Raw genomic sequence first — 21,218 nt, forward strand, 5'->3', positions numbered from 1 at the left:
TTTTTTTTTTTTGTTTTGTTTTTTGTCTTGAGATCTTCATGACCCTATAGCCATTTTTAGATATTTTAGATAGCTCAAGAACACCTCTGTGAAGCAAGGACAATCAGGCAAATGAGTAACTATGTCATAAATATCACAGGGAGTTTGTAGACTGGTTCTCTTATTCCCATTCCATTGCTCCAAATGAAAAGTTAGTCTTTACTCCAGCTATTCAAAGAACCTACTCTTTATGCTACTTTGTAAGCAATACCACTTAAAAGCCAATTTGAGACTTCTAAAATATTTTGAAACGTTTAACACTTTGCAAAAAGTCCCCAAAAAATCACTGATTTTAAGTAATTAAAAGTCACTGCTTAAAATTATGTTTCTAAGGCATATACATCACTGCTAAAAAGAACAGATTGCTCAAACATTAGTCACTCTGCCTCCTACTAGTGGACTCTACCCATGACTTTATACACCTTTTCCTGTGTCAAACAATGCTGTCTACCCTCAAATGTTTCCATGCACCATTAAAATTGACACCATTGTTTGTATATTAACTAAATTAATTTTATCATGTAAACGTGTTGTAGTTTACAACATGTTTACATGATAAAATGTAACAGCAACCAAGCCCCACACAGCCTCTTACTAACTACCTGACCAGCAGATTTGAGGAGAGAATCAGAAGGATAAAAACTAGAAAACTTGTGGGTTGAGATATTTTATCAGTTTATTAGGGAAGGCAAAAGCCATGCACACAAGCAAATGAAAACAAGGCATTAATTCACTTCTCATTGACAGGTAGGTGTTCGGCCATCTCCAGGAAAGCAGCGTTCCAGTCATGTGCAGCAGTTACTTGGGAAGATAGATACCATCACTCCCAACTTCCTTCCTACTTCTTTCCCCCACTTTATATACTGAGCATGGTCAGCATATAAAGTGTCATATGGCCTGGAATATCTCTTTGGTCAGTTAGGGTCAGCTGTTCCATCTATGTCTTTCCCAGGCTTCCATGCATCCCCAGTCTCCTCACCAGTGTGGCAGTGTGAGCAGCAGAAAAGTTTTTAGCTCTGTGCAAGCCCTGCCTAGCAATAACAAAAGTATTATCAGCCCTTTGTTCGGCACAAATCCAGACACGGCCCTAGTGGCAGCCACTATGAAGAAAATTAACTCTACCTCAGCTGAAAACAGCACAGAGCACAAACATCAAGCTACACAAAGTTTCCAAGTAACCATCAAATATATATTCAACAGAAGAAATATAAAGTATTCCTCTATCTTTGTCTTTTTGTCTACCATGACTAATTCTCTTCTGTGTTTCTGCCAAGTATTGGAAAACAGGTCAAGATAGTTCAGGCCAATCAGATTTGCAGGATTATTTTTCATTACTGAAGGAACAAAAAAGAACATTAAATGTTCTTTAAATCAACATTGCTTACACTAATCCTGGTAATAAACATCAGAATTGAGTGGTAACATTTATAACTGTATTGCATACATAGTAACTCAATTAACTATAATTAGTATTATACTATGATTGTGCAATCATATAGTAGCTTTTAAGCATCAGTGTATTTTAAAATGACTACATTTTTTGTAAAAGCCACTAAGAATTTAACAGTAAAAGGAAGTATTTGACCATATATATTTAATTAATATAAAATACACATTATGTGTGGGTGTTCTGATGGAAATACTGCTTCCACAGAAGAAAACGATGATAAAAGTGAGTCAATGTTTTGTGAATCACTCTATAAAACAATATATTGTGGATTCAAAATTAAATAAGATTATGTCAGTTGATGATTAAGTTGAACTAAATTGTGCTTTTGAACAGGCAAAAGAAGAAACCCAGGAAACTCTTTGCTGTTTATATTAGTAACTGCTAGCCGTGACAAGTTCTACTTTTTTGTGTATGCAACCAATAGAGATGGGAGGGAAAGCATAGATGTGATACTAGTCAGACTGCTAGTGCAAGGCAGTGGAGCTGGCTGGGACTTCTAGGATAGAAATTTTTCCTTTCCTGAACTATAGCAAAGCAAAAGCACGTTTTCTGTTCTTTACTCAGACTACTACTATCCAGCTTCTGACATTTATTCATATCTTAATATCTTAAAACTTATCTAAGAGAAGTAAACAAATAGATTTTATAAATTTCATCTTGTTCCTTGCTCCTTGGGGTCCTAGGCTTATAAATTTAATCAGATTTATTTGGAGGGATTCCATTAAGCAGTGTTTTTCCCACTTAATGATACTTCCACAACTGTCACTTTCCCCTTCCATCTTAAAACAGAATCAGCAACGTTTATCCCAATACGGTTTTAAAATGCATTATCCTTACTGGAAGGCCAAATATCTAGAATGTATAGGCACCAGTGGGCTTCATACCTCAACTCCCACTACAATGCATCGGGAACTTCATCCACCTATATGCCAGTACAATGGGAATGCAAATAATTCAGAAAAATTCAAACCCATTATTTTGTTGAGTTAGCATGGATCTGTATGTTTTGAAAATTGCGCCCATTGATGATGCCTTGGCATGGGGTTGCCTTTTTTCTCACTCATGATTTCACCACCATGACCAAACTTCTGCAAAGCTGTCCTGCAATCCTGCCACTTTCCTGCTGGATCGCTGTTTATTCTGATCCTGCTGGATCACTGTTTATTCTGGAAACCAACAGCTGTAGTCTAAATTTTCCCTAAAATGACTACCACACTGTTCTTAAGGGCATTCTTTTGGGCCTCGTTTCACAAGTTAGAAGACTACAAGCTAGATTCAAGCAGTGAAGAGCAAAGGGTTTGGGTTTTTTTACATGTGACTATGCAGACAGCCCTCTCAATTTCACACAGAAAGAAAAAACTCAGATTTGACACACATGCCACTAGTGGTGATAGGCCCTGATATCCTAATATTAATGCAAATAATCCCTGCTAGAAATTTATCAATCCTTGTATGTGAAAATTTGGAATATTCATGGGATTGCAAGGTTTTCCTTCAGTCTGAATGCAATCAGCATTTAATGGTCAGTATGGGTTCAGACATCAGACTGAATACCTTGAGAATGTCTATCAAGCTTAGAAGTTATTATCCTCTGATCCTCTGCACAGGAATGTTTATGTGCAAACACCATATATTTTTTACTTTGTGTTTTTTGCTTCTCATACATGTCATCCCAAAGATGGATTGTCTTATTCAGGAGCCTGTTACACTAAACAGTATAACTACACTGGCATTTTGTTTCAATGAAGAATGCCCTTCTAGCAAAACCCTCTTGATTGACCCCTGAGTGCCTCATTTTTTTTTCCCAAAAACCCCCCAAAACCCTTTAGGAGCTCGTAACTGGATTCCTTTAGAATGAAACCAAACCAGAAGAATAACCCCATGAGTCAAACTACTTTATTCAAGCTGCTGATTGTCACTAATTTCAGTGGATCACAATACACCTCACTGGAAATTTATCTGCCAGATATGCCAGATATTGTGTGTGACAGATATAAATTCAACGCCATGCTTTCAGCACCATTTCACTGCTCTAATTGTTCATATCAGATTGTATCCTATGCTAGTACAGATACATCTAGGAGTGACTACTACAGCAAAGAAAATTCCCAAAGTGAGGTGATTACAGAAATGTTGAGATTAGCTTTGCTGTCACTCTAGATTGAGTACTTAGCTTTTTCAGTTGTGGGGTCAAAGCAGGGAGAACTGGGATACTACAAACCTTGAATTCAAAAGGGAGCAGAAGCTACAAGTGCTGGAAATTTTTACTTCTTTTAAAGGAATATCTCTCTAAATATGGAGTTTAACTATCAGAAAAGTAACTACACTGTCCATGTAAAATATTTCAAGTTGGATTTTCTTTGAGCTGTCTCAAACTTAAAATACAGCACATACAACAGGCTCCTGATTTATTTTTTGCCATGTTTTGCTGCCAAGTTTTTCCTCTATTGTCGTATTACTAAAAGTATTTGTGAAGGCTGAGCTCGTTCCTCCATTATGCAAAGTGTCAGACTGATGAGAGCTATCAAATTATTTTTCAACATGAAAGTTTAAAAAAAGATATGGGACTAATTAAAAGCATCACTTAAAACCACTTAAATGGCAAGAGACTACACCATTTGCTTCAAACTCTATGGACTTCCTACTTAGATGTCTTTGGAAAAGTTACTAGTAACAGAAATGAAGAAATAGACTAGACAAAGTACAACATACTGTCTTGGTTTGGAAAGACAGGTATCTGCTAAGGAAGGCAGGAGCCTCCCCTGAAATGGAAAAAATGTAGACCGCCTCCCTCCGAATTGTTATAAATTTGAAATTAAGGGGGGCTCTCAGGCAAAAATATGGGAGCAGGAATAACAGTTCTTTATTAGGGAAGAAAATAAAGAGATAAAATAAACAATGCAGTGAACCAAAACAACACTGACAGAGTCAGAATACAACCTGACACCCTATTAGTCAGGGTGTTGGTAGCAGTCCAATTGGGAATTATGGCTGCAGTCCTCCTGGAGTGTCAGGTGTGGTTCTGTTGGAGCAGTGGTCCTGTAGAAAAGGGTGTAGTCTTCCTGCAGTGGAAGAAGTAGTTGTTCCTCTGGGAAATCCAGTGCAAAAAAAGTCGTGCTGGTGTTCCAGAAACTCAAGATTATATCCAGGTAGAAATGCTTGGCTCCTCCCTCTGGGTGGAGCACCTCACAACGGGATGTTATAGTTCTTATCAGTCGTGCAGTGACATTCAATAGACCATTATCAGTAGGTGTCTCCCCTGAGAGAGGACGGTTTTGGAAGAGATAAGGAAAACTGCCCACTTAACAGAAGACAACTGCCATACAGATGGCAAATGGAATACATCTTGCCTTTCAATCTGGGACATACTCACATCCTTAATGATATATTTAAATCATAATTTACTCAGCAATGAACAGTACTGTCATGGCAGCTGAAGCAACATCTTTGATGCAGTACAAACAATGAAGGATAGATAATTTTATTAACATTTCTATTCGTTAGAAAATTAGGTATTCTTCATTTTTCTTCCTGTATTTCACAAGACATTTCTGGACAGATCTATCTGTGTCCCAGAAGTTGTGTCTTTTAGTGCTTATCTACTGAAGAAATAATGTCAAACAGACTGTGATTCCTTCAAAAGTATTATTATAATTATTTTTAAATTCATTTTCAAAACTTAAAACCTTTTTTCTAGATACAGAATCAGCAAAAGCACCTGAGCCTTCAAAACCTGAAAACTCAACTGAACCAGCTAAGACAACTCAACAGGAAGAGCATGAACTCAAAGATGGGAAAGCAGATGCTAAGTGAGTAAATTCAATTTAAAAATTTGAAGATTCTGCCTGACATCCTGACTAAACATTTCTGTGTGCCATATATTCCTTCTTTAAAAGTTCCTCCTGTAACAATCTGAAGAGCTTTATTTCAGTTTCAAGGCTGCATATATATGAGACATTCATTTATTATGTGCTTTTGATAGTTTGTTGTGTACATCATCCTAAATTGCAGGAATGAGGAAAAGGATTTGCTCAACTACAGTTACATGCAAATTTTAGCAGTGCTGCTGCTTAATTATTACGATATCTTAGAAAAGAAGAAAGTCCCAGAATGCTGCCCTGAATACCTAGAATGTTTGTCACATCATTTTGACTTTTTACCCTGTACATTTTTACCCATTTTACATTACCCATTGAAACTTTTTACCCTGTACATTTTTTCCTATATTCCTAGCTATAACATTAAATCAGCATTAGTCTCCACAATCAGAAGATTAGTACTATCTCTTGCTGAGAAGAGATAAATAAATGAAACAGTAGTATTCCTTCAGGGGAGAACCTGGGGTCATTCAACCTCTGTAAAAAGCTGAGGTGACTGTTTTGCAAAAATAAAAAAAATATGAAGTCTAGAAAACAATAAGCTTTGAATAGTTTATAGCCATTTCAGAAGCAGAGATTCATAGATTCATGGAATCATAGAATTCTTTGGGTTGGTAGGGATTTTTAAAGTCATCAAGTCCCACCCCTATGTAATGAGCAGGGACAGCTATAAGTGGATCAGGTTTCTCGAAGACCCATCCCAGCTGACCTTGAATGTTTCCAGGGATGGGGCATCCGACACCTCTCTGCCTAACAGGTGCCAGTGTTCCACCAGTCGCACTGTAAAAAATTCTTCCTTATATCTAATCTAAATTTGCCCTCTCTATGTTTAAAAATGTTAAATCTTGTAATGTCACAACCCCTGCAAAAATGTTTGCCCACATCTTTCTACAGGCTCCCTTCAAATACTAAAAGGCTTCTCCCTGAAGCCTTCTCTTCCCCAGGTTGAAAAACCTCAACTCTCTCAGCCTTTCCTCATAGGAGAACTGCCCCAAACTTCTGATCATATGTTTGGCTCTCCTTTAGGCCTGCAGATGACACCACTCAGCTTGGTGTCATCTGCAAATTTGCTGAGTGTGCACTTGATGACACTTGCTGTGTCACTATGGAAAATAAAGGTCTTCAAAGAACAGCTCAGGTTGGAAGGCTTCTCCAGGAGGAATGCAGTCCAAACTCCTGCTGAAAATATTTAGAGGTTAGACCCAACTCCCAGGTTAGATCAAAGCACCCAACATTTTTCAGCATAATTGTGAATCTATATCATCAAGAATGGAATTTCCATGGTTTCTCTGGGCAATCTGATCTACCCTTTGACCATCCTTATGAAAACTAAATGGAATTAAATTTTCCTTTGCTTTAACTTGCTTCTTTTCTCTCCCATACTCTTGCTGTGCACCCTTGGCGCTCTTTCTAAATCAGAATGGGTAGTTAGCCCTCATTACTTGCTGGAACACAGTGTGGATTCATGTTCAATTTGTTGTCCACCAGGACTCCCAGATCCTTTTATGCAAAGCTGTTATCTAGTCAGTCAGCTCCAAGTCTTTACTCTCACATGGCCTATTGCTATGCATCATGAAGTTTCTGCCTTTTGAGATCACTTTGAATGGAGAAAAACTGATACACTCAATACAAAACTGTGTAGAAACTCTTCCTGCTTGTTTTTGACTTCTATTATTTTGATTGTCCTAATAACACAAAGAAAAATCTTTCCCTGACATGGAGTTAATTTATAAAGATGATAGATTAACTACCTACTTCCTCCTCTTTACTTCTTGGCGTCTGTGGATCGAGGTGACCCTGAGAATATAAAAGTCTTTATTTCCCAGCCCACACAGCCAAAGAAGAAATCTGAATGCATAGGGTCGGCTTCTCAAGGTTGTTTATTTTCTCTTGTCTATAACATTCTTTCTTTGACCTGCTGAGCTCTGTCTAGCAAGTCGTCCATGGTGTTCTGTCTGCCCTCTAGGACGGTGTTCACATTTTACACTAAAAACTATGTGTACTATGTTTACAATAACATGCCAATATCTATCATTTACGTTGGACAGTGTGTCTCTACCTTAAACCAATAGAAAAGTGTCACCATCACAGCAAGACATGGAGGGCAAGAAGAAGGAGAAGAAGGTCAGGACACACCCAAATCCCTCCATCTTGTCTCCTCAAACACCATCCTAAAAAGCCCCAAAATTCTACTTTTTCACCCTGTCTTAATTCAACCACTACAGTACTCAAACTCTTGTGTCTTGTAATTCCTCACATAAAGTCGGCAGCTTTTTCCACGGGCTAAAATCGAAGCCACAGGTGTTTTTGACTTCATGCCAAGGTCTCCGAGCTCCCTGCCAGGCTCTCGAGACAGCCAGGGCAGCCAGAGGGATGTCCTGGGTTCCCACATTTACTAAGACAGACTTTGTGTCTGGAAATAATCAAGCAAAATGCTACTGCACATGCCTCTATAAAATAATAGATGCAATTAAAAATAACTCTGACAAGAAAGAATGGAAAAGTTATAAATAACTTAGTCACTTCAATGTGAATAAGTAGGTCAAAATTAAAACCTAGATAAGAATCTCCTTTTTTTATCATCATACAATATGTTATTCAATGCTTACAGTTCCACTGGTAAATCTTGTAACCATGGTTAACATAATTATGTGCTTCTGAAACAAAAGGGTATGTTTCTTATTAGTAGAAACAAAATCTGTCTGTTAAAAGAAAATTAAAAATATTTACATTAAACATTGCTTTCTCAGAGTTGTTCTGACTCAGTGTCGTATGTCTATCCAGATATACCTAGTCAGTCTAATTTGAGCAACAGCTTCAAAAAATACAGTAAATAGTTGGTAAAATCTACTGCCAAAACAGTTACTAAATTCTGCAGTAAGGTCTGAAGTCATGGCACTGGTGTCATTGCACTGTCATGAAACTAAACTAACCAGATCTGTTGTATGACTGTCAGAGCTGAAGGGAGAAAAATTTTTAAAATGTGCATTTGAGAGAATTTAATTAATTGCTTCTTAAGGTTCATGGAAGTCTATAAAGACACCATTCCTGATAAAGATTACTGCCTTATTAAGTCTATGTGTTCAAATTTGCTCACTAGAATATTTTTAGGGAAATCAACTGCCTTTATCACATTGAGAAAAGCTGAGCATTTGAGTCAAATAGATACATGTAATCTGCAAAAGTAGTAGTAAATGAAACATGCTCAAACCACTGTCTAGCACTGAAGCCAACTAGAACGATAAAATATGCCTCTTGAAGAGTTTGATCATTGCTAATTTCTAGGTATTACCATACCTGGGAGTTATTTGGAAAAGTGCTAGTTTTACTAGTCAAAGCCATTTCAAGGACTGTTAGGACAGTCAGAGTAGTCAACTAAGAGTCCAATTGTCCAGGAGTTTTCTCTGTTAGTGTTTAATCCATATTTAGATACTGCACAAATAGAGATTAGTAACAAGTGCTATCCCTTGGGCAACACCAAACTGTGTAGTGCAGCCTACAAACTGGAGGGAATGGATGCCATCCAGAGGGACCTTTGAGAGGCTTGAGAGGTGGGCCTACACAAACCTCATGGAGCTCAAAAAGACCAAGTGCAATGTTCTGCACATGAGTCACGCTAATCCACACTATCCATACAGCCTGCAGTATGAACAGATTGAGAGCAGACCTGCAGAGAAGGACTTGGAGATATATTGGTGAATGAAAAATTAGCCGTGGGATGGCAATGTGTGCTTAGAACTCAGAGACCCAACTGTATCCCAGGCTGCATCAAAAAACATGTGGCCATCATGTCGAGGGAAGTGATTCACCCTTGTCCACTCCAGCTAGCTCAGATTCCTCCAGAAGTGCTGCATCCAGCTCTGGAGTCCTCAGTAAAGGAAAGACACTGACCTTGTCTAGAGAGAGCCACAAAAATAATCAGAGAGGTGGAGCACATCTCCTAGAAGGAAAGGCTGAGAGAATTGTGATTATTCTTGCAATTCTACAAGGGGTAATGATTTTAAAGAAGGCAGATTTAGACTAGATATGAGGATGAAATTTTTTGTGATGAGAGTGGTAAGACACTGGTTTTTCAGAGAAGTTGTGGATGGCCCGTTGTTGGAAGTTGCTCAAGGTCAGGATGGACATGGCTCTGAGAAACTCGATGCAGTGGATAATGTCCCTATTCAAAGCAGATGGGATGGACTAAACGATCTTTAAATCAAACAATTCTATGATTCTATTATATTGTTATGGAAATCAAAGTTGGCAAAATCACTGGTAGAATTTTCTTAACTGGAATTTCAGACTTTGCCCAGATGTATTTCAAGATGCCGTAAGGGCTCGCTGAGAGAAGAGGAGATGGGAGCCAAGATAACCCCAGCACAAGCAGTATCCTTAACAACAAGGTTCAGCCCCACAGGGTCTGACACAGCAAGCAGAGAAGGATCAGTCTCCATCAACAGGCTCCATCAACAAGGCCAAGTGGTGGATCAGGTTTAGAGTCCATCCAGGGAGTCCAGTCAGGAGCAAAAAAGACAGGGTCAGAGACAGGGATGGGGACAAGGCTACAAGACAGGTCCAAAGTCTGTCTAGGAGACAGGACCAGAGACAGAATTGGAGGTAGACACACCTAAACCTAGCTCAGGCAGCGACCAAGGCCTGACCTGAAGTGGGCAACAAAGATCCATGGGCATAGAGTGTGGGTGGAAGTCCCTCTGGGAGTCCCAGGGCAATTAATTTAGGTAGACAATTTTCTTATGCTAATTATTTCAAGAGTCAAATTTTAATCAAAAGTCACCTGATTTGCAAGAAATCATTGGCATGCACATATGCCTGAGTAATATACATAATGAAATAAGGTTCATGGATATATGTTTTTTTTCACAAATCATATGCATCCAGAGCTCATCAACTTTCATGGAAATGTTAATAGAAAAGTTTTCACCTTATCTGCTGTTACTGTGACATTTAATTTTTTTAAATGCATCTGTGCAGTCTCAGGTATATAGAATAAGGAAGAGGGAAGGAAGGCAATTTTACTGTTTGGAGCAGCACATTTTTTAATTTCCTCTTAAAAAGCAATTTTTTTTTTTTGCTTGTAAGTGAATGACAATTTTGACAAACACTGCATTTCCTCCTAAAAATTCAAAATTCCCATAGAATTTTTTTGTCCATGAAAAAAATTAAAAAAAAAAAAAAAGAAAAACAATCTGCCTTTCCCTCTCAGCACATCCTCATTTTTTAAAATACTCCAGTACATGGTGATGGACATTGATAAAGAGTAGACAGACACAGCACTGGTCTCAGCCACCTGAATACTATGTCTGAAAGAAGAAACTCACAAGAATGGATGAGGTACCAAGCACTGAATTACGGCCTCATGACTGAAACATTTGATATCTTTTTCCTAATGGCTTGGATAGAATTGCACACAAATTGGCTCTGTCTGCCAATATATTTTTTCTCCCCTCTATCTTTATTGATAATGTAACAGAGCAACAGGTAATTTTCATTAATAGCTAATTGCTGAGCAATAATTACCTCTGGAAGGGTGGGCTAAGACTACCCTGTCTCTTCACAGCAAGAAATAAGGGAGCAGAACACTCAACACCTCATTTGCACTCTAATAGAAGACAGGGGAGTCTTATTAACAAGAAACTAGCACAAAGCTTCAAGGTATGAGACAAAGTTGCATCAAATCCTGGAAAAGAAAGAGTGTGGAAGAAGGTAAACAAAGCATCTGAGAGCAGAGATCAGAGAAAATGGAGGGACACAAAGTCCTTCTATGACCTCTTCTCTCCTCTGTGTCTTTTGAAAACCTTTAAGCCCTGTTGAATTTGTAAGAGTATTTCATCTTCCCAGATTACCAAAGAGATTACTATGTACTATTTATACTAAGGCAGTACACTGAAACCCAGTCAAAGATCATGAACCCTGCCATGCAAAATACTGCATAATAATCCATATTTGGAGTCTAAATAGCCAAGACCACAGAAAACAAAAAAATTGCATTAGGTAACTGGGACTTCCTATGCTTTTAGATTTCATCTCAAAATCTTACACATTCTCAGCTTTGTTTAGAGAGGAAAAAAACATTATATCTGATATGCCACCTTCAGAATCTAGTTATTAAAAATAGAATATAAAAAATATAAAATGCATTAAATACATTTTAATAAAATGTTAAATTTATTTTAAAAATATCATTCCCACACAGAAAGCATACTCATCGGTTTTTGCTTTTTCAAATGCAGAAACACAGCTTTAACATTTTCAAAAAAAAGGAACTCCAGTACAAATTTCCATATGACCATGGGTAGTTCAGGCAAACTGAACTTCATGCTTGTGGTTTGCCTTTTTCATAGCCACATCCTATTACTTAATAGACTCTACCAGTCCTTCTATAAAGAAGATTTTTTTCCCCTCATTAATTTGCCTAATAGCAAGAAAAGAAAACAAAACAAAGATTAAGAGGCAATTTGCTATGTGGTGCATAGCCAGGTAATAAAGAGAACTCCTGCTGGTAGCATGTTCTTAGTGAGTAATGCACTTCATTTACCTCGAACAAGAAAATTACTGTGCCTATTAGTGCTTGCCATCCACTAGTTACAACACATCAATTCACGGAGTAGATGCACCTTAGAGAAACTATGTCCTATCACAAGTACAAAATCTCAGCACATTAGTGAAACAGACCCAGAATCAACCCTCTGTAGAGTCTCTAGAAATCCTTGATTACTGTAGGAAGACCAGGCATGTATGGAAATGACACTCATGGCAATAAACTCCAATCGAATTTAGAGGAAGTAAAATAAGGCCAATGCTGGGCCTTATGAAAAATCCCAGTTTAAACACAGTTCCAATTTTGTGGAGAGGCTAATACATTTCCTTAGCTGTTTCCAGCTAATCACTGCAGTACCTGAAATCGTAAACAGATGGAATGCATCTAGTGTGTTTATTAAGCCTGACTGAAAAGACATTAATGTGTTAAAAAATAAAAATACTTTTCTTAGCACTTATATTCCCTCTGCTTAGGCCTTTTTTTTTCAGATCCTTTCACTTCTACTTCTTGGACTTGAGTTTCTGAAATTACTACATTGAGAACCTGCAAATTAAATAGAAAGGTGATGGTGTGTTCTCTGTACCAAAATGGATTAAACTTGCTATAATCTTTGCTGAGATGTATTTTCCCAGAGCCTTTAAATTCTATCTGATCTGCAGGATGCAGTTACCCTTGCTATTTAATTTCACTGACTCTGCATGGCAATCAAGTAGGTAGCCTGAAATTAAAAAGTAGTGGATTCATAAGTTCTTCATTGAAGAATAAATGAAGCGAGGAAAGGATAGGAATGTCATTATACAGACTGAAATGCAGTTTTTTTTTTTTACCCTTGCATTGTTTCTAATCATACACTCATACATATTTTTGCTGACTGTATCAGTGGAAGAAATTGGATTTTTTTGAATATGTAACAAAGTAAGGGTATAATTTGTCATAATTTTCTGCTGATTGATTTATTTGATTAAAGGCAATTTCTGTGCATTTTGTGTAAATCCTCCATTCACTTAATATTTTTTAAAGCAAGAAGAAACCTTTTTGTAAAGGGAAAAGTTATAATTTATTCAAAATATTATCTCTGCTATTATATGTTGAGTCATTTTCAGGGGAAAAAAGCAAAGCAATGAGCATTATGACAGGTACACTACTATGTGTAATATAAAACATTTATATTTAAATTGCATTTATATTTAAATAACATTTGTATGAAACATTTGCAAATATATCAGGGCCTTCATTGATAAATCTAAGAAGCATATAAATCTGAGACGTAATGGTTATCATTTAGTAAAAGAAAACTGGTTATTGCTTCATGACAAGTGTAAGTTTTCATGCCTGTGTTTAATCTTGTCCAACATATTTTATTAAAACACCCTGTCTCCAGTTATTTACTCTTTTTCCAAATCTTAGCAATTTAGGATGAAAACATCCCATATTGTACAGCCCAAGAGAGGAACAGAGGAAACTGTGCCAGGTGGAGATATGAGGGTCAGATGAGAAGTCAAACACATCTGGCAGCCCAGTTTTAGTCAGTACCCTGGGTAAATGATACTCAGGAGGAGAATTGTGATGAGCAGGGTCTGCAGAGAACACGCCTACTCTGCTGTTGCATTTGGAAAGGAATATGTCAGGGTCTTGCAGAAAGGGAAAGGATGGTCTTAAATAGCAGTAATTGGAAGTAATCTCAGAGGAAAAGGTTCTTTCCCTCCAAGTTTCTTTGTGATCCTGGGAAAGATACATGTAGTCAGCTCCTACGCAGGTTGCTGTACAACAGTTTATCCTAAAGAAGGTAGATTTGCAACAAGATGGTCACACTAAGGTAATTTTATATAATTAGCATAGGAAACAATGGCCTATGGCATGAAGTTTGGGAACACACACAGAATTGTAGAATTAACTGACATTCTTAGTCGTCATACAATTATTACCCTTGTACCAAATCCTTTCCATTTGGGGAAAAAAAAAAAAAAGTGAAAAAAATTAAAATGTGCAGATGGACAAAAAGTGAGATAAAAGAGAAGGGACCATAAATTTTACCCCGTGTTCAAAATGCATAGGACAAATTGTACCAAAAGAGATTTACATTGAGGAAAAAGAAATTGTAAAATGAAGCTAGTGAAGCACAGAAATAAATACTTCAGGAAAATTATGGAATAGCCATGACTAGACATATTTCAGAAAAGGTTAGATAAGAATCTTTCAGGTGTACCTCATCCTGATTTGAGCTGTGAGGACAGGAATATCTCAAACTTTTCTACAGCCTTATGGTTGTATGATTATTTTAGGGATCCTATGAAAACACATGACAGATGAAAGCATCTAAGGGAAATTAGGTTTTTCAAATTTGAGACTTTTTTCCTACCTTTGAAAACATTCACAATGGGAAATTTTATGGCATTTTTATTTTAGTTTTTAATTCCCTGCATATTTAGAAAAACTGAAAGATAGAAAATAGGAAGTATTTGTGCTGTGCTCATGAACTCTGTACAGCACTGTATCACACTCTGATTAAATTATTTATTACATAACCATAAATTCAAGGCTTATGTAAATAAGATATGTGTTTGTATTTAAATGTTTAAATGTTGAAATGTTAAAAATTCCTGATAAGTAGCAGATGCCCCAGACAGATTTAATTACTTAAAGATAAGAAAGCCCCAATGACAAAACAGCACCAGATAAGGAAATAAATGAGAATTACTTCCTTAGACTATTGTACCTTTGTTCTAAAGCAATTAGTATTAGAAATTATTCTGTCCTTATTTCTCACATCATAGTAAATAGTGCAATTAAAAAATGTATATCACCAAATACCTTAAGGAAAGGTGATTTTTTTCATAGCTAATTGATAATTTAAACATTCTTACTACTTTCTTTCTAATACCTTTATAGTTCCTACTGCAGAATTTTTAATTAAAATAAAATCTTATTCACATTTTAATCTGGTACCTCAGTGAGAGTTCCATGTGTTCAGCATTGAGATAGACTTCTCCTTAGAGACTACGGTAAAGAAGATTAGAGGATTCACAGATTGTTGTGACTGAATAACTAGGAGGATTGTCAAAGAAGCTGCTGTGAAAAAAAATGAGCAAAAAAGCAGGAATCTCTGCAGCCTAGATTATGAGATTTTAGTCTGCATTGCATCAAGAAGTTTATTCTGAGTTCAATACTGAGTTCAATACTTGTCTAAAAGATAGTGCCTTCCTTGAACACTGTTGCTTCCATATCTGTTTTGCTTTATGAACACAACATGAGGTCTGGGAAATGGATGATCTATGCATTTTTTCTCAAGAACATTTGCTAAAGGCCCAAACAAGCATGATCTCTGTAAAAAGATTCTAAACTAAGGGAAATTAATGAATTCCAATGGAAAGATATTCTTATATGTTGTCTGCATGAAGCTTGTAAATGCCTATGGCCCATTCTTGCTTATACATACATAAAACCAAAACCAACCCAAATATTATGGTATAACTATGTTTGAATTAATGAAACAGGTAATAAAAAATATAGTAAGACAAAGGAACATACGTTTAAAATAAAATTGTGTTCTGAAGAACAACTCAATCCTAAAATGAAATTAAATAAAATATGATTTATTCTGTTTTATTGCAATGAGAAGTCAATATAATGCCAGTATATCAAAAATGCTGCGAATAGAAAAGGAGATAATCTGTATCAGTAAAGATAGGTCTTTATCAGACACTTTCCCTTGCTAGGAGTGGTTCAGATTAGATATTAGGAAAAAAGTAATCAGTGAAAGGGTGGAAAGGCATTGGAATAAACTGCCCAGGCAAGCATCTGGACGTGGCACTTTGTTTAGGGATAATTATGATGGTGCTGGATTGACTGTTGGACTAGATGATCTTGAAGTTCTCTTCCATCTTTGATTCTGAGATTAAAGGAAAAGATGATGGGTCAGAGGAAGACACTTGTTTCAAGATGGTTAAGGAGAATTAAAATTTAATTAAGAGCTTTTTGAAAGTCTATGGAATCTAATGCGTGAACAGCTTGTTCCAAGACTTTCAGATAATCTATTTATCTTAGAAACTTACTTTCATAGCACTTGAGCTGTTAAGATTTTTGGAAGAAGTAGGTGGTAAATATACAGGTTGAATCACTTACCCACTTCCCAAACCTTTATATATTTCAAGCTTGTTTGCTGAAAAGGATTTCATGTCATGCTGCATACATTCTTTTGATTTCTTAGGAATCACAGCCTACAGCAGTCTTCATGATCTTAGCTAACATAATCTTGAAGTCTATCACACTTGTTTCAACAGCTCCTCTCTCATAATGAAAGCTGCCTAGAATTCTGGTCATTAAAGGCTTGGAAACTTTCTTCAGATGTTTAACTCAGGATAACTCACCGTTCCTCTATTCACATTTCTTCTCACAAAACTTTTTCTCAGCTCTAATACCTATTTTCCCATGGTTCAGCATAAAGATTTGATCTCATAGATCTTATTATGCCTCAGTCTGATTTTTGTCCTCTTCAGAGTCATGTTCCCAGTAACCTTGGCCCCTTGGCCATTCTAAGATGCTTTCTAGTGTCTTAGACTATGGGAATGCACCTTTTGAGTATAGTTGGTCAGAATAATTTTCACATTGGCCTATATCCCAATATTAATATTTACTTCCTTGGCAGTATGTAATATGCATTCTACAGTTATATTTGCCCCAGTGTTTTTCATAGCCAGAATATGAATGGCTCATAGGCAACTTCCCTTTGACTTAACACTTGGACATTTATCCTTTTGTCACCTGCAACTGATGATCTCAGCATTTACAAATGAAATTTTTAAAATTTGATTCTAACTACATGTCTGTAGTAAGGGGCATTAGATTTGTCCTCATTTCTATTACTTGGACTAAATAACAGAAATTTTCCTGCATAGGAATCATTCCTACTTTTTAATCTCCCAAATCCAATGTCCTATTAAACATCATTAGTACACTACTACATTTTGTAGCAAAATATGACAGAGGCTATTAAAACTCACTCCTAAAACCCCGTCAGCATCCTGTGCAGATAAAGGAGAAAAATAGTCTCTCTTTACAGGCAATTCAGAGCAGAAACCTATCTCAGTCATTCTGAACCTCTCCTCAGGGAAGCCTTCTTTGGTCTATAGAGACAGTATAATAAAAATAGGGGAATTTTTGGAATACCTCTCTTTCTGTACCAAGCAAGTGACTAATATGTTGGATTTTTTTCTATTACTAGTTTTCTTAGTAATTTAGGATGATTGCTCTTAGGCTTGGAACTCAGGGCTTCTATGACATTACTCACACTGGGATTGTCAGCAAAAATTGAGGATGTGTTTTTGAATCAATACATTTCATGACGCCTGGAATTACATTTTTCTGTCTCTCCAAAATCTTTCTCATCTGTGCCATCATGTTTTGTGTATTATCATATCCTTCTGAAAACTGATTATCTGAAGCAGATATTCTCCCTAATTTATTCAGAAAAGACAATTTTTTTCAAGACATAGATTGTAGATGCAATCATAAATCACATCAGAGCTCAATAAAAGCATTGAAAGCTCTATTGCAGGACCAAGAACTCTATTTCCATGTAATTAGCAGAAAGTTTCTCAGGTGCTGCAAAAAAAATATAGGGTTATAACTGAAATCAGCAAAAATTATTATGGATATTTTCCAGGCAGCATACATTTATGAAATACATTTTCTCAGGGGTCACCTGGTCGATTAAACATGAAATTGAACTCAGGTATTTGGTGTTCATGGCCAGAAACAGGGAGGAATTAAAACCCTAGATTGCAACTTAGAAAAGGGCAAACCTTCTGAACTATTGCATTTCTTACCTCTGTTTGTTTGAACTCAACACAGAAAACTTTCAAGCCACAGTACTTAACAGCTGGTGCAAACATTAGTATACTCAATAGTATATTCAGTTTACAATAGTATACTCAATTTCCATAGCCTATTTCAAGGTGATATTCTTTAACTATGCTACAGGTGTCTAAATATTCTCTTGTGGCTTGGGGAGAATAAAGGCACTGCAATTTTATCACTAAACAAACAAGTTTAAATCTAAAAATTACAAAAATAAAATCTGGAAGTGAAAAATATCAGAAAACTACATTATTATTATTATACTACTCATGTTACATATATTGCTATCATTAAACAAAATATGTTTGAGGGAGTAACAACACTGTGTGCATAGTACATGAGTTGCCATCCTGATTTTCATTTCCTAGGCCACATGAAATTACTTGTACAGGGAATAAGCATTTCCACTCTGTAAAGGACTACATGGAGAGTAAATAATATAGACCTAGGCCTATTGTAACATACTGCACAAAGATCAAAGATAAAATGCAACAGAAGGAGTCAAGTTTAATTAAAAGTAATTTAGTGAAGTTCAAATGGGCTTCATTAGCCCAGGCAATTTAATGTGCACCCCCATACAAAGTACATATACAATAAACATCCTCAAATCAGCAGTGTTCAACATGCAGTCTCTTCCATCTGTATTAACCAAAGAAAATTTAAAGTAAGCATTTCATTACAAGAAAATAATGGAGTAGGAGGTAATGCAAGCCAAATGAGAAGTAGGGCAAGGAATCAATTTCTCATCAACTGCAGGGCAAATAACTTTAAACTAAGTCACACAGATTCTGATCAGTACCAAATGGAAACATGGTTCCTCTGCACTACGTTACACCAGATTCATGATAGAGGAGACTTTAACTGTTGTTGGAAAATCTGTGAAATAAGAGGAAAATCTCAAGAAATTTGTAGCTTATTCCTAGAAAGAAGCTAGAAGGGGCCTTTGGCATGACATTTGTGGTGAGTGGTGCCTAACTATAAGATTGCTAATGACCTGAGCAAATAAAGCAACAGGAAAGACTAAGAACTATTTAAAATTGTTTGCATAGAAGCAAAAAACTAATAGTGAGATGTTAGCTCAAAACAAGAAAGGATGTTATTACATTGCAGATGGCCTGAGGAAAGGGACAATGTGACACAAAAGGAACTGTGATGCGATTACAAAATGTGTTGGAACTGTTTTGATTAATCTAATGTCTGAGGAGTTGTAAGAAATAGACAGTATACAGGGCTTAAAAAAGAGGAATGACAAGCATATACTTCCTAACTTTTGCTTCTGCTGCTGTTTCTAAGTGGAGCATATCTCCACTTTATCCAATGGTTTTATTGCTGAAGGATTTTTATATGCTTAAATTATACTTCCTTGGGCACTGTGATTTCTGTTGTGTCTCCAGAAGACTGCTTCTCAAAAAGCTAGACACATCCCACTCTGACACTCTCCTTTTTTAGCTACAGCTCCTTCTGTTAGAAATTTCAAAGTAGGTTTAGGTCTTGAGGAGACATGGTGTTTATTCAAAGAGCACTTTTCAGTGGTGTTCATTTCTTCCCTACCCAAGATACTGTCATACCACTTTTCCCCTGCTCGCATTTAGGAATATTTTCTCAAGAATCTGGGCATTTGAAGCACATGTCACTTTTGATCTGCTGCTACTCTTGCTGTAGCCACATCCCTGTGGTACTTGGGACAGAGCTGAACAACTGTTAAGAAAGAAAGCGCAATTTCCTGCTGTAGCTCCTCTATTGGGCATAGCTTTCAGAATTTCAGTACAGGGTGGCAACTGTGACCTGTGGCAACTGGGAGGAGACCTCAATCTGCCCTGTGCCAATCACAGCCATTTCCATACATCTCTGACCTTGGTGAGTCACATCAGCTGAGAAGGGTTGAGTCAAGGGTACAGAAAAAAAAATCCCATGTCCTGGTCTCTACACAGAGGAAGTCCAAATGTGTGGCCTAGCTGCCAGCTGAGTTGCACTCAAAAACAACCCCAGTCTGCAAAATCTGACAGTAGCAAATAATCAAGAATGAAATTTCAAGTAAGAATAAGCACAGAAGAGTTGATCAAGATTCACTTTCACCTGGATTTTCTATTTGACTGCCCAGCATGAACAAAACCTAATGAAAGCATTAGTTTCAGTGCAGAGTATGAGTCTGCAGGTGTTTGAAAATCAATAGTTCTCCGGTTTGAACAAATGCTGGGAGTGCTGGAATATCAGCTTAGTGTTACTATGACCCTGAGCAAACTCCTAGCAGAAAAAGAACAAACCTCAGCAAGAAGACCAGTGCTTTGTTTCCACTGAAGACAGACAGAAATTTTTACCTTATGTTAGCTATAACAAAACATAAAAAACATAAATTTTCCCAACATTAGAAAGTGTAAAGTAAGCATAAGTCCCTCCTCCTCCACCTGCATTTCCTGTCATCATTAGGATATTGCCATATCACAACAAGTACATTTCTATACGCAGATGTGAAGAGGATGCCTTGTAACAGTGAATACATCAGGAAACATCTAGGCCTTACACAGCCACAGTAGAACTTGGTGAAAAGCAGCAGTGGGAAGCCATTAGTGCAGTAGGCTAAACTGGTACCCTGACCTCTGCTTGAAATAACACTGCTGCTGCTGACATGAGCAGGAGGCAAGAGCAGGTAACTTGGGTTTCCACTTAGCATGAATAAAGTGATATGAATAAGCAATGTGCTCAGTAAAGATCCAATCTCAATGTCTGACTTCAGTTCAGAACTAGAATTACCACTGTTTCCTTCCATTGATTTCCAGTATGTGAAGCCTTTTTCCTACTTTTGTTTTAACCAGCGCACAGAAGCCAACACATCCGGGCCCCCAAACAAATGAGTACGCTGATGCCCAGCTTCAAGAGCTTGTCAAAAAATTGCGTGAAAGGGCAAATGTCTATAAGGAAAAGCTGAATGATCCAGTGATATCTTCACCTGAAGCAAGTCCTCCAGCTTGTAAGTGCCTCTAGAAATAGCTGTGCATTTGTTCAGTTTAAAACTGAAAATAATTTTGTGGTAACAGAAAATGCTGTCATAATTTTTTTGTAAGTATAGTGTGTTTATCCACTGGAAAGGATCACTTTGTGCCCTATGAAGTCAATTTATCCCTATTTCTCTACAGTAAGCCAGAATCTTAAGGTACAACCTCCCTTTGAATTACATCACTGAAGATTTTGGGCAAAAACCTTACAGAGGCAGTATCTAGAATAATTCATGTCAAGAAGTTTTCTGTATTTTGAAATAGCTCCCAGAGATGTTTATTCATGCAGATAAATCTGAAACATATGAATAAACATATATCTTATGAGTGGATGTTAGTCATTGATAAGAGATCTTCTGTGTAAAAAAAGTAAATAAAATTTTAGCCTTGACAGAAACCTGCACACTGAAGACTTTAAGTCCATGCTTTATATATAGCAAACTCATCTGACCTTAATT

The 21,218-nt window shown here is 36.9% G+C and overlaps 1 protein-coding gene across 1 annotated transcript in view; it reads left to right on the top strand.

Moving 5' to 3' along the window:
- CNGB3 (cyclic nucleotide gated channel subunit beta 3) overlaps positions 1 to 21,218 on the top strand; it is a 60,420-nt gene that overhangs the window by 7,148 nt on the left and 32,054 nt on the right. Inside the window, exons 3-4 of the mRNA XM_068182974.1 lie at positions 5,187 to 5,298; positions 20,581 to 20,735. Coding sequence (XP_068039075.1) covers positions 5,187 to 5,298; positions 20,581 to 20,735 — 267 coding nt within the window. The remainder of the gene's footprint in view (positions 1 to 5,186; positions 5,299 to 20,580; positions 20,736 to 21,218) is intronic.

The sequence above is a fragment of the Anomalospiza imberbis genome, chromosome 1, assembly GCF_031753505.1.
Source record: "Anomalospiza imberbis isolate Cuckoo-Finch-1a 21T00152 chromosome 1, ASM3175350v1, whole genome shotgun sequence".
Lineage (NCBI taxonomy): Eukaryota > Metazoa > Chordata > Aves > Passeriformes > Viduidae > Anomalospiza > Anomalospiza imberbis.